The sequence below is a fragment of the Rhagoletis pomonella genome, unplaced genomic scaffold (genome assembly GCF_013731165.1).
Source record: "Rhagoletis pomonella isolate Grant_MI unplaced genomic scaffold, Rhpom_1.0 Rhpom_scaffold_00007, whole genome shotgun sequence".
Taxonomy (NCBI): Eukaryota; Metazoa; Arthropoda; class Insecta; order Diptera; family Tephritidae; genus Rhagoletis; species Rhagoletis pomonella.
Window position 1 is genome coordinate 70,839,596 of NW_023458561.1, and position 14,497 is coordinate 70,854,092.

The window sequence follows — 14,497 nt, forward strand, 5'->3', positions numbered from 1 at the left end:
AAAAAAATCTTGCCTAGTGACGAATTCGCCCCTTGATATGGTCGTTACTTAAAGGAAAACAGGAATCTATAAGCTTATCCAGGCAAAAAGCTACCTACGTACCGAATTTTAAGCAAATCGGACCATAATAAGATTTTTTGGAATAGACCGGTCCCTGGTCCCCCTACCCGAAAAAAGTAACTTTTTTTTAGCCTAAAACATGGTGGTTACCGAAAGCTATTTATATACAAAATTTAATGAAAATCGGACCAGCCGTTCGCGAGATTACCTGTTACAAAGAAAGGGGACTTCTCTTTATATAATTACATAGTATAGATGTCCACCAAAATATTTCGGAAAAATATTAAAATTTACGTGAGCTGGACCGATTTGAAAATACCTCTAAAAATGTAGTTTTTTATGGATAAAAATAGTTTCTTAAAGCTTTTTTTTTGAAAACATCCCCTCAAATGACACAACGGTGTAAGCTTAAAAAATTTGCATAAAAACATTTAAAAAAAAAATTTAACGGAATCATAATGATGAGATTTTTGATGCTGTTTTTTTAATTTTTTTCTAAGATTGGTATAAGAAAAACTTTAATAACTGAACCTAAACTCTTCCGATTTAGACTTGTGAAGTATCATTGGAAAGGTATTTTCTCACCCTTTTTATTTCCTTGCTAACAAACTCATTCAAAGGATTAAAAAAAATTGAGTCACGAATGACTTTTTTTGCACAGAAATAAAAATAGTGGGAAAATACCTTTCTACTGAGATCCCACAAGTCCAAATTGGAATAGTTTTGGCCCAGTTGTTCAAGTTTTTTGTGAATCAAACTTTGAAAAAAGTAAAAAAAACCGCATCAAAAATCTCATTCTTACTATTCCGTTGAGAAGATTTTTAAATATTTTTATGCAGATTTTTTAAGCTTAATCTGTTTTGTCATCTGAGGGGACTTTTTTCAAAAAGTTCTTAGTTTTTTATTCATAAAAAACTCCATTTTTGGAGGTATTTTCAAATCGGTCCAGCTCACTTAAATCTTAATATTTTTCCGAAATATTTTGATGGACGTCTTAAAATATAAATTTATTTATTTTGTATTCCCGGCGGAAAAACCGCAACTTTTTTTGGTGATGCAGTCTAATGTACATATTTATGTGTGCGAATGAAATTTTTTAGAAAACTTCCAAAATGTTCAGGCTGCCGCAGCTTTGGCATTGCCGACCAAGGAGCGACCGAGTGATCGAATCGGCTGCGGCGGTCTGGCCATTTTGGTCGACGACACTAATATAAGCTCTGAAGGCCCTGATTAATGGAAGTGTAACTTACCTTAGGTACATCAACTTTTACCTACCATTTTTCACTGGCAGTCCAGAAGCAACCATGTATGAGTCCCCAATGGTCTCCACTTTATAAACGTCATAGCACTCGATGCGTTCATCAAAAACGCGATAAATTGAATTGAGGAAAGTAACCACCTGGAAGTTTTGAACGTAAATGCGGAAATACATAAAATACATTTATGACATAGGACATCTGACCAAACAGGTTGCTGTAGATCAAAGCGGATCGTAAAATTTGGAATGTTTCAAAAGTTTCATAAAAATGTTAAGGCCTCGCTTTTTTATTGAAAATATATGGCTTCCAACTTTTATCCAATTTTTAACAAAATTTTTAAAGCTATTTTTCTTATTGAAACACACAATTCCAAATTGTTCGTTTGCTTTTGAAAACAGTAACGAATGGCGATTTGAGATGCAAATACGTAGGTATACAAGTTTATAATGCTAAGGACCAGCAAATATTCAGACTTCAGTCAAACGAAGGCTTTCGACCTATAGTATACGCCTCACTGCTCTCTTGGATTCATCAGGCAAAAGATAAATCCAAAAGAGCTTTCTCAATACCTGAAGTCTATCAAATAGTGACTAAATAGCATTGATAAAGCTTTCAACAACATTCTCCCAGTGGCTAATATGAATTCCCTACCGCAAGTAGGAATTTCGGAACCTCTGCTTCGTAAAAATGCTACATTTGCGTAAATGGCGGGAGCATCAGCTACCAAATACGTGAAAGAGGCACATCGCATGTCGGTCCTCTCTCCTCATTCCTAGGACGCAGGCCGTGCGCTGCTAGGCCCGGGAGCATGGGCATCACTTAGCCCTTTTATGGCAGTTGATAAATACCCTCAAGTCTGCCTTAGATATTGGCGGACCATGGTCGGATCCGGAGTGTACTCGTCGTCAATTCAATAAGAAACTGTTATGGCTTTCTTCAAAAAAAAAAGAAGCAAACTACAGTTCCAACTCCCTTTGCTGAAATACGTTACGTTGACTCTAGCGGACGAAGTTAGATACCTGGGAACAAGACTGCAATGTAAATACAAAACTTCTGCTTTTTTTCATAAGCAACGAAGAGAAAATAATATGTAAATACAAATTTGCCATTGAAAACATCCGGCATTAAAAAAAAAATTGTCATTAAGTTTATTTCCACATGGGATTTTTTTTAAATGGCATACATTTTTTGTAATTTCAATGCCTAGTGGAAATTCGGCATTAAAAGGGAACTTTGAAGGGCGAACAATTAAAGTCATCACTGCCCTACATGCTGGCACGTCTGTCTACCACGGGTAAAATATTAAAGCATACAATAAGGTGACGCATATGCAAACTACAGTATTCCCAGCTTAATTGACCCCCGGTTAATTAGTTTCCCCCCTTAATTCATTATCCGGTTAATTGAACCAAAAATTGTGCAAGAGGTCCAGCCAGTTTATCTGATGGTTTGATAAAAGCCGCCTATGATGGGAAGAATGTGCGAGTCAAAACTACGACGAAAGCTTATCAAATGCACGATTTCGAAACGGTGTTTTTTTTTGTTATTCTTCGTTTCCGTGTTTTAGCTAAAACATTTGCTGGTACCAAGTGTAGGGCAAACAACTACCTCGAGTGGTGTACATCTTGCAGCTATCCCCGTGAAGCCTACAATATCACTAAAATAAACCGTTACAGCTTCATACATCTCCGCGGGTACCTGTTTTTTTTTTTTTTACATAAATGTATGTATGAAACAAAGTACATTTAGAAAAAGTTACTTTTATTAAATCGGGCAATGTACATTAAAGTGGGACCACAAATGTATGTAAATAAAATAAGGTCGCATTTTTAATGCCGCCAGCCCCTAGGAAAAGTTTAGAAAAAGTTACTTTTATTAAATCGGGCAATGTACATTAAAGTGGGACCACAAATGTATGTAAATAAAATAAGGTCGCATTTTTAATGCCGCCAGCCCCTAGGATTGTTCTATACCAAAAAAAATTATACCCCTATTTTTTTATTTTGAAATAAAAAAAATTAGGGTGTGCTCAAAGCGCTCAAAGTTGTCAATGTATTTTATATGGGGAAAAAAGAACTTTTCGTAGAAATAGTGTAGAATTCTTGAAAATCAATATTTTGCTTATCTTCAGGAGATTCCCGGTAATAATACCCAATTGTTCCTTTAACAATTTTTTCATGGTGACTATATTTTATGGGTCGTTGAAAATGCAATGGGGGACCAATAAAAATTCTTTAATCATAAAAAATGGTTAAATAAACAATTGGATATCAATATTTGAAATCTCCTGAAGAGAACCATAGTTTTACGATTGAAAAATATTGATTTTCAAGAGTTTTATGCCATTTTTACGAAAATTTGTTTTTTACCCATATAAAATACATGGAAAACTTTGAGCAAATATTTTTTGATTTCAAAATAAAAAAATAGGGGTATATTTATTTTCGGTTCAGAACAATCCTAGGGGGTGGCGGCATTAAAATTCCGACTTTATTATTTTGGACCACTCTAATGTACATACATATGTACAGTATAATGTTGATAGGATATCGTGTGTACTTATAATGGTATGAAATCTATTGAATTAAACTAATTCACTTCAGTTATGTGTGCATTTACGTATTACTTACCTGTTGGGTTTGCTTCAGCTGCATTGCCACACTCGGCGGTAACATTTGGAAAAGTAACGAATCACTTTTGCGTTTCTCTCTTTTTAGTTCCCTGGCTTTTTGGGCTAAATTCACCGCATACAGCTTTCCAATCGTAATCGTGAAAGTATGAAAAAATTAAATAAATGAAAGCATATAGTACTATTAGCTATGTATATATGTATGTATGTAGCTGCCTGTAGGTATTTACCTGTATTGTAGCGGCAGCATTCTTAACCAAAATAATGATGATTGGAGAAACGCATAGAACAACGACCAAGATGCCAATGCCAACCACCTCCTTATTCGCAGCCTCAGAAAGGGTCCTATCGACATATTCTCTGCGCGGACATTTTTAGTAGTAGATTGGAAAATTAGTTTATATGTATCACATATGTATGTACATATATGTATGTATATGAATGTTCAATCACAAGGGGGAAAAAATGTATGCAGTACAGGTTTAGCCAGTGTGTCAAATCAAAAGATAAAGAACAAAAGTATGTGGATTTTTCGGGTCAATGGGTCCGGTAAAATCAGATTTAACGACTCGAGAGATTACTGTCAATGGACCAATTTGAAAATCTCTAGAGATGAAACGTTAGGCGAAGTTGAAAAATAAACCGATTTTTTTTTTATAGAGTTTCGCTTAGTTTCATTTTCGGGGCTATAATGTTTTCTAATATGAGTACTTTACCGTCACTTTTCCAACTTACTTAATCTTCAACCGCAGAGCTTTTTGAAGTATCCGTAAATCATCGGTAAAGTTGTGCATAGCGTCGTAATATTGTATGGCGTTTCGTTCATCAGACACATTTCGAATATTTTTCAAAACATTTACATTCCTGTAAAATAATGAAACAAGTATTTACATCTATGTACATTAGACTGTCCCAAAAATATATGGAAACAATTTTTTTTGCAAATGTTTGGGAGTATATTAATACCCTCTTATAAAGAAGTAAAATTAGTAAATTAACAAAAGACGCGAACTGCACAAAGCTTATTCTGATAACTTTGACCGCAAGTCGGCACGGGTTGCCATGGTCCGAATTGCATAAAATTTTTGTCGGATAGTTTTTAATACAAAATCAATAAAATGAGGGGGTATGCGTTAAAAAAAAAAAACACTTTGGTTTTTTTGGACAGTCTACTGTACATATGTACGTATGTAAATGTCTGTACGGTGGCGAAAATATAAATAGGGAAGAGAAATTTTTAGCATTCTTTGGCCATTTCCCTTTCGTTTGATTAATGTTTATTATTTATTTATGAAGTTTTGTGTCCATCCAATTTTCGTACAATAAAGTGCAGTGCAAAGTTTATGTAGCAAGGACTTACCGTTGATTTTAGCTATTTTGTTTGTGGAAGGTATGGAAGAAAATGAGTGAACAAAAAAAAAATTCAACAAAAAAATTCAAAGAAATTGAATTGAAAAATTTTAAATTTTGATGAACATTTTCGCTCATTTACTTCAGTAGTGCCAGAATCCAAAAAATGTAAATTTTGAGTTGAGTATGCAGTTGTGTACAAATTTCATAGTTGTATCGATTACCAATATCTCACTAGAACAAAATATGTATTTTTGTTTGCTATTGCAGTATATGAAAATGAAAAATTTTGAAATCGTTTTTCTAATGTTTCGCTTTTATGAGTGCGTCATAGTGTGTGAAGTAAATGAAGGATTTGTCAAATTCCTCGAATTTTTATAATTGTTCTACGGCAAAAAGCAAAAAAGGCACATTCTCTGCCCTTTGAAGCTTGATCAGGGAAGATGGTTTCTTAAAACCACAAAATATTAAGACACACAACGTCCAGAAGGCAAAAACATGCCCTTTTACAGGGCTGCGTGTAACATCAAACACATTTTGCACCATTTTTTGGAAAATACGAAATCGCCATTAGATAATAAGCTATTTTTGCATATGCATACATATAAGAAAAATAACCAAAACTTGCCAAAACGTCTCTTCCCTATTTACATTCTCGCCACCGTATGCATGTATGTATACTAGGGTGGTCCAAAAACTGTAAAGTGGGAATTGTTATGCTCTCAACCCCTAGGATTGTTCAATATCGAAAAAAGTATACGCCTATTTATTTTATTTTGAAATCAGAAGATATTTAGGGGTCGCTCAACGCACTCAAAGTTTTCCATGCATTTGTATATGGGAAAATAACAACTTTTCGTTGGAAAAGGGTAGAATTCTTGAAAATCAAAATTTTTTTTATATCGGAAAACTCTGATTCTCTTCAGGAGACTTTCAATAATAATACCCGATTGCTTATTTAATTATTTTTTAATACTAACGATTTTTTATCGGTCCCCCCATTGCATATTTCGGGGTTTTTGACGGACCTATAAATTATAGTTGCGATGAAAAAGTGGTTAAATAAACAATTGGGTATTATTATTTCGATTTTACTTACCCCCCCCCCCCCCCCCCCGCCCACATGCATTTTTGGACCACCCTAATGTATACACATATTTCTGCTTATGAGCGCTAAGTGCCGCCGCCAATATACTCACATTGCTTTTAGTTTTTTGTATTTATGAGTCCTAGTTATATTCATGTACATCGGCCTCAAACTGGGCACATAATTCAATGTAGAGTTGATGAGTTCGCGAGATAGAAATTCGTAGCGAATGTAGGAAACAAACGCGTCCAAGCCCAAATATCCACGTCCATAGTATTTGATTCCAAAAGAGGCGGCAATGTTTTGACACTCAATACTCTTTAAAAGATTTTTGAAACCAATGAGATAGCTATACCAATGAGATTGTATATAAAGGAGTTTATTTAACATCGCCCTAATGCAAAAATAATATTCAGTTTCAGTACCGCCAAACGCCACTGTTATCCGTTTCTTTTATTTGCTCGGTTAGGTGGTGCAAGAGAGCTCGGTTAATGGCAGTATACCAATTCATAACATCCGTTATTGAGCTGTCTTCTGGCTCTGATCTCACACGATCTCTAAGCAGCATGCAATTTGTACGAATGTATACCAAAACAGTAAGTAACTCCTTAATGTGAGTGAGTTTTTTGTGGACGCCTGGACGGCTGGATTCTGTAACCGCAACCGTTTTCAAGAGTACACTGCAAATTGTGTACACTCTTCATTTTGCCATTTAGGAAGTGTGTGAGAATGAGTTATAGCTGTCAAAATTGGGTACACTTCGCTTCCAAGAAACTCACTGAATTTTATTCGGCGAGTTTTTGGTTGTGAGTTTTGCACTCAGTGTACGATACACTGCAATTTCTCACAGTTATAGAATCCAGCCGCTTGGCAGAGGCTAACAAAATAACCCAGTAGGACCTGTATATAACGTGAAAGTATTTTAAGCGCCGAGCGCTTAAAAGCGGATTGTACGATTAATCAATTAATTAATATGAGTTATAATAAATTTATTAATGGCGCAGTTCTATAGGGAAATGTGTTAATGCGAATAATTTTTAAACGTAAGAATATTTTTAAAGAAAATTATCTGTACATCACTATCATATAAGTGATTTGTGTTATTTATTAATACCCTGTAGGCACTGTATTCGTTTTTGGTTTTAAAAACTATGTTATAACCAGATATCATTTTTAAAATAAAAGATTTTTTAAGCCGATTTCATGAAATTTATAAAAAAAATTGAGATTTTTGGCGATTTTTTTTAGAAATGGTTCTTTTCTTTTTAAACAATCATGACACCCTGGTAACATCAAACATATTTTGCACCGTAGAGGGCCCGCCTTTTTTTTGGAAAAACGAAATCACCATTAATGTTTGCTTAAGTATATCACTACTACTTACACACAGCGGTTTTCTATAAATACTAATTTTTCGTAGCGCTATTTTCGAATCTAGGCATTTATTTTTTAATATTAAAAAAAAAAATGTAAATGCCATAATCATGTTTTTTTAAGGTAAAAAGCCAAAAAAGGGAATTATCTTAAAAAGGCAACATCAAATGTGTATATATCAGGGAATCAGGGAAAGCTAAATAGTGGACATTCTTAATCATTCCGTTCCCTGATGACAAGTATAAACAGAAATTCTGCATCATTGGCTCAAATATTTAGGGAGGTACGGCGATATTTTATGAAATGAAAACTACCTGAATTCATTCAAACGATTTTGAAACTCTGTACGGTTAAGCATTACTTCAAAATCTTCGTCATCATCCGCCAATGTGGGCACACTAACTTCGTTCCAAGTTGTTAGGTTATTCAATGCGTTATCGGTTACAGTGAACCTTTGCGTTAAATTTGACCTGAAATTAAGGATGAATTTAAACTGCAATAAATATATACGAGTACATAAATGGTTATTTTTCTTAAAAACTGTTTCATAAAACTTTAAGCCAACTCAAATAAAATTAGAGTTCAACAACATCAATTGAAATCAATTTTACTAGTGAACTTTATCAGGCCGTGGGTTTGGCAACTTTTGGTCTCACGGACTCATTTTTAACCAAGGAATGAAACCGGTTTCGGTTTCGGTTTTTGTTTCGTTCTTAAAATTTAGCTTCATTTCCTTTTCGATTTCGGGTTTGAAATAAAAATATAAAAACATGTTTAACAAAAAAGATTATTTGCTAAATAAATACATATATGTGGTCATAAGCAATAATCGCCCAAGTCCAAAAATCTGAATTAGAGAAAAAACGCTTTAAAGATTTGGATTGTAATGTTAACCTTATGGGGAAAGCAAAATATTTTCATCTATATAACTTTTTAAATAGCCTAGGTAACGAAACGGGAGTTTCACATAAACATGGAATAGTAGTTGTAGAAATCGATAGCATATATAGATAACTCAATTCTTTCTTAAGTCGACCTAGACGGTTATTGTTTAGGACCGCAGATATGTGCTTTCTAAGGTTTTCTAAAATTTGTTTGCGACATTAAGGGCACACAAGTCGGAGGAAGAAGTTCCGGTTAAGGACAACGACAGCTTTATCGATCACAGCATGACGTGATTTTCGAGATGTCGTTATCACAATCCCAGGATTTAGATATTCATTACTTTTCAACAACTTAAATCGAAAAAATTGCTTCTATCTCTCCTACCATAAAATATATAATAAATAAATGGGTTTGAAACCTACTTTTCGATTTAAAGTGGCGTTTTTATTTTTCCTCTTTGACGTCAGGATTTATTTTAAAGCACTTTGTAATTTCAAAGATATGATTACTTCCAAAAATTATTTAAAAATTTCCAGGCAATGTAGAATAAAAATTGGTACCCACCAAATGAAAGAGAGAAACTAAAAACGCAATTATACTATATTTGGCCCATGGTTTCGCGAATTCATTGATATTTGTGTTTAAAATTTATTATCGCGCGGTGTTATATGTATAATTAGCTAGACATTTATGAAAAAAAAAAAATATTGATTACACTGGATCACAAATTTTAATTTGGTTTTTGTTCTCCAAACGCCACTATTCAACTCCTATGTAGAATTGCTCGGTGATTCTGAAAATCGAGTTAATTTTTTTTGTCCATGGATACATTTTCGAGATATTTGCAATTTACCGTTATTCAGCTTAAAGAAAAAATTAATTCCTTTTTATCACTTATATCTTGCGAACAAATTTAAAAATCTTAATATAAAATACGGCAAAGGAAAGCCAATGAAATTCTCTATAAACCGTATATATGTACATCACTTTCCGATAGGGCTTATATAGCTTTTTTAGATGCCAAAGCGAAGGGCAATTTGGTCGCATTTCGAAGGTAAAATTGAAGAAAAGAAAATGAAATATTTCCATAAGCAATTGTCATGGAAATTTGAATCGCCATATGAAAGCCAAACATCCTTTCGTGATTTTGGAGAAAGACGAGTAAATGAAGACGACTGAATCGTGTCGTTATTGAAGAGGACCACCGACATTTAGACAAGATTTCTTTTTTACTTTTCAGGATAATTCAATCTTTTAGATATGTGTTATAAACAGGGAACGGATTTTTGGACCTAAAAACCTTTAAAAAAGGCAAAATCAAATAACGCAATAGGCTAGAAAAGGCAAAATAAAATAGCGAAATAGGCAGGAAAAGGCACTAGAAATCGCAAAAAAGGCAAAAAAAAAAAAACAAAAAAAAAACGTTACAATAATCAAAATATACATTTATTTTAGAAAGGTTTATTTTGCAAGTAAAAAGAGAAAAACAATGAACTACATAGTTTCATTATATGAAAAATGTGTACTTAAAATCTTTGACTATTTTCTCTTTTCTAGTTTTTAACTCACAAAACTTTAATCTCTATAGTTGTAGCAACATTGAACCACAAGATGCATTTCGAATTTTCTGGCAACATTTTTATTCGATTTTCGCGAAGAAAAGCCTTGAATATATATACTAAACGTGCACTGACATGAGTTGATACAAGTGGACCCCAATTTAAATATGGAACGTTTAAAACTTTCATATTATCAGAAGTAAGGGATTTTTCCTTGCCCTTTATAATTGAGAGTTAGAGCCAATTTACACGATGACTTTCACCCATCGAGGGGCTTTTTGACGTTTCGCTTTTATCGAGTTCACTTTTTCGTATTTTTGCTTTGAGTTCGCGATTCGCTCCGCTTTAAAATTGAGGACGAAAGAGTTGACCAAAGAAAATTTGACGCTTAAATGTCAAAAATACGCAAGAAACGCCGCAACGAAAAAGTCATCGTGTAAATGCACGAGGATTTTCGAAGACTTTTTTTTAAAAGGGAACGTGCCAAAAACGCAGGGTGAAAAGTCGTCGTGTAAATTGGCTCTTAGAAAAAGCAACAAAGGCAAATGTCTTAAAAAAAGGCAAAAAAGGAGACATCAAATGTGAATGTACGGAATCAGAGAAAGCTAAATCGTGGACATTGGTAATCGGATAAAAAGGCAATTTCCATAAAATCCGTTCCCTGGTTATAAAACCTACATTTTTGTTATTCTGTAACTCAGCCCGTACTACCAAAGTACCAGTTTAATTAGGCGAACTATAGTTCAATAAGATGAACGAATGATGAAGACTCAGAAGAGCTAGTCCAATGAACTGAACGAACTAGAAGTGAACTAAAAATTCCAACTCTACTTTCACCTGTCCACTTTTACACGGCGATGCCATTGGTAGTGGCAATCGTCGCCCAGTGCATTACTTTGCAACTCGTTTTTAACCAGTTCCGTTTTGGATAGTTGTAAAGTAGTTCTATCTTGTATAGATCAAAGATACATTGTTCAAAAGTGGATAGTTTCAAGCTAGATTTTAAACAATAACTTCTTTTATAAGAAAACGTTTTTAAGATTCGAGTTTTGGATTTTTTGTTTGTGTTTTTCTTTTTTTATAGATTCCATTTTTGTTACATATTTAAAAAAAAAATTTTGTAGGCGGTACGCAAAAACTTAAATTTATTAAATCTGAAAACTCACATCACAACAGCCTTCGCCGCGATTTGAGCTCGCGACCAACGATGTTTGACTGCGGAGGTCTTCTCGCTGAGACACTTTGTACGAGAAGTGAGAATTTGTACATTTCCCTGCAGGGAACCGGCGAACTAGTGAATCAAATTTCTAGTTCCGAACTACATCTTTATCGCCAAAAACGAACTAGCCGGAAAGTAAATCGGAAATGTGGCACATACTTTTAAAAAAAACAATTTTAATGAATTTTGGCAAGCAGTAAGTGTGATCGACTTAAAAAGGTTTCGATTTCGTTAGTTTCAAGGTCAAAATAACGGTTACGGTTTCGGTTTTGAAAAACGAAATAGTTTCGGTGTCATTCCTTGTTTGTAACTACTTAATTCCTATGCATGTATGCTGTTTAATAAATTTTGGTAAATATAAATTATACTCACCGTTCTCTACTGCCATTTGTGAAAATATAAAAGGACACTTCCGATCGCTCAAGTTGCAGACGAGTAACAACTTTTCCCAAGTTTGTAGCTATTGTTACCTATATTCATATTTTTTTTTTTGGAAAACAGAATGTTATACTATATTTATATGTATCCTTTTCATAAAGTATAAGCATGTATGTATGTACATAAGTATATAATATTTACGGGTATTTATGGTAAGTTTCAAATGTCATCTGATATATATTGCGAAAATCCAAAGGATAAACGGAAAAGAAATTTGTCTGGGTCAATGTAGTTAGTATACATAAACACATACATAGTTTTACCTTTAAATGTTTTTGGTGGTATATATGTACTATGTAGTATGTTTATTGCTACCTTAAAATGAGTACGTTTATGTACAACCATGTACCACACCTTACAAAAAAAAAATAGTTCGCAATACACCCCTGGTCTAAAGTATTTTGTGCAAGGGAATTTCGACAAACAATTCGGCAACAGATTTTTTTAAGTTCTGCTGGATTAATCGAAATACTTCCTTAGGAAAGTTAATCAGACCCCTACGTTTTTTTTCGAAATTTCCTGGCACAAAAACTCTAGACTCAGGAGTGTACGAAGAATTTTTTTCTGGTACGGTATAATACGCCCATCGTACATAACATACGATATAATACACACATCATAATGTACACAAAAAAAACCCTTTCTAAACTTTGGTTTATTTACATACAAATGGCGTTACGTAATTAAAAAATAATAATAAATCATCGAAAATTTAATACAAATAAAAAAAATATAGTTTAAATACGTAATTTTTAAGCAAAAAACAAAACCAACTTCAATTCTCATATAAAAATTTTACGAGCACCGTTAATTATTTCATGATCCAATGATCGGATCTAAACCAGATTAGTATGGGACCACCTCTGAGACACTACCTTTCCGATGCAAAAGGAAAGTTATGCGGTAACATACATAAAAAAATATATACTCCGACGAATTGATAACCTCCTCCTTTTTTTTTGAAGTCGGTTAAAAACTAAAACTCGCTTTCCATAATTTCGTAATTCGTACTGTCATCAGGAATGTAACTTGACAATCGAAATCGCTGCGTCTTTTAGACGCATCAATATTACATAGTTACATCCCGAGCTAATAAAAGTGAGGTTAAAAAAATGAGTTTGGCGAAGCGAATGAAAATAACACAGATACAACGAAACGAACCGCGAAAATGCATCAGTGATGATACCTAAAATTTAATTTCGCCGCATTTTGGCGAATGCATGTTCGCTTCGCTACTAATAATACAAAACGATACATTCGTGTGAAGATTCATGCGCTTTGCAACTCACCCGAAAATATTTTTGTTTAAAATTTCTATCAAATAACTTTTCTTAATCGTGCTAAATCAAATGAAACCGTGTAAAAACGAAATATTTGCTTTGATAAGCCGTGTTAAATCAAAACCGTGTAAAAACAGAATTAGGTTGTATACAAGCAAAAAATACAACCGACTACAATACACATAGAAAATTTTGGGAGTAGGTACCGTTAATTTCTTCATGACCCAATGGGCGGAACTAAACCAAATTGTAATGGGACCACACTTGAGGTACCACCTTTCCGAAAAAAAAACAATCGAAAACGGTTCAAGTGGTCCAAAATACATACATACATACATACATACTTATATACAAGTATATGTACCCATGCACTTATCCCGGTGTGGCCCTTACAGGTTCTACGAGTATTGTCTGCCTGATAATTTATTGTCTAAATATTTGATTATTCAATGAATCCCAGGTTTTAATACAGTACTTTGCGACAGGCGTGCGGAATTACATACATATGTATGTATATACGTACGTACAGACTTAGATACATAGCTAATGCTTATTGGTTATTCACCTTAAACGCTTTCAGCATATATATATGTATATACATATGTACATGTACATATTAAGGATGTTACGAATATTTGCATTCGCTTTCGGTTAAAAATTCGCATCGAATGCGAATCTTCAACAAGTTCGGCTCAAAGTCCTATAAGCAGCCTAGAATGAATTTTATATTCCTCGAGCAAAAGCGAAGGGTCTGTTGTGGAATCTGAGGACATTGAAAATGTGAAATTAATACTCAATTGCAGGCCTATCTTAAAGCAAAACGAGGCTCTCTCGCCGCGTATGGGGTTTACGCAGTTACTATGCATTTGCGCGTTTAGATGAATACCCATACTGTACATATGTATATGTAGGTGTAACCCTGGTTCAATGTTTTAATAAGTTTTTATATTCCAATTGTAATTTATAAAAATTGTAAGTAATAAAAAACGTTGACTTAAGTTGGTTATGGCTTTTTTAGTTGTGTTCCTAAACATTCGGAATTCGCATTCACATTCTGAAAATTCGCATTCGCGTTCGCATTGTGAATGTGAAATATATGACATTCGTAACATCCCTGGTACTTATTTATGTAGATGTGTATGCATACAAAAGTAGCTGGCGGGTTTTAATAAGTATTTATTGGTCTATTATTCTCTGTGCATTTTTAATGAAGATAAGCGGCTATGCAGAGGTATTGTTTCAGGGGATAATCTGACTGCGACATTCTGATTGACACATTTATGGAATATAGCGGCTACCAACCAAGCTCTAAGCATTCACGATGCTAGAGTTAGTGTAGCTCTGCAAGGCGCCGGGT

The 14,497-nt window shown here is 33.9% G+C and overlaps 1 protein-coding gene across 1 annotated transcript in view; it reads right to left on the bottom strand.

Moving 5' to 3' along the window:
• LOC118743496 overlaps positions 1–14,497 on the bottom strand; it is a 34,427-nt gene that overhangs the window by 11,896 nt on the left and 8,034 nt on the right. Inside the window, exons 3-11 of the mRNA XM_036476219.1 lie at positions 11,795–11,892; positions 8,074–8,229; positions 6,811–6,942; positions 6,498–6,734; positions 4,684–4,812; positions 4,179–4,308; positions 3,950–4,072; positions 2,928–3,017; positions 1,336–1,459 (exon numbers count right to left, since the gene is read on the bottom strand). Coding sequence (XP_036332112.1) covers positions 1,336–1,459; positions 2,928–3,017; positions 3,950–4,072; positions 4,179–4,308; positions 4,684–4,812; positions 6,498–6,734; positions 6,811–6,942; positions 8,074–8,229; positions 11,795–11,892 — 1,219 coding nt within the window. The remainder of the gene's footprint in view (positions 1–1,335; positions 1,460–2,927; positions 3,018–3,949; positions 4,073–4,178; positions 4,309–4,683; positions 4,813–6,497; positions 6,735–6,810; positions 6,943–8,073; positions 8,230–11,794; positions 11,893–14,497) is intronic.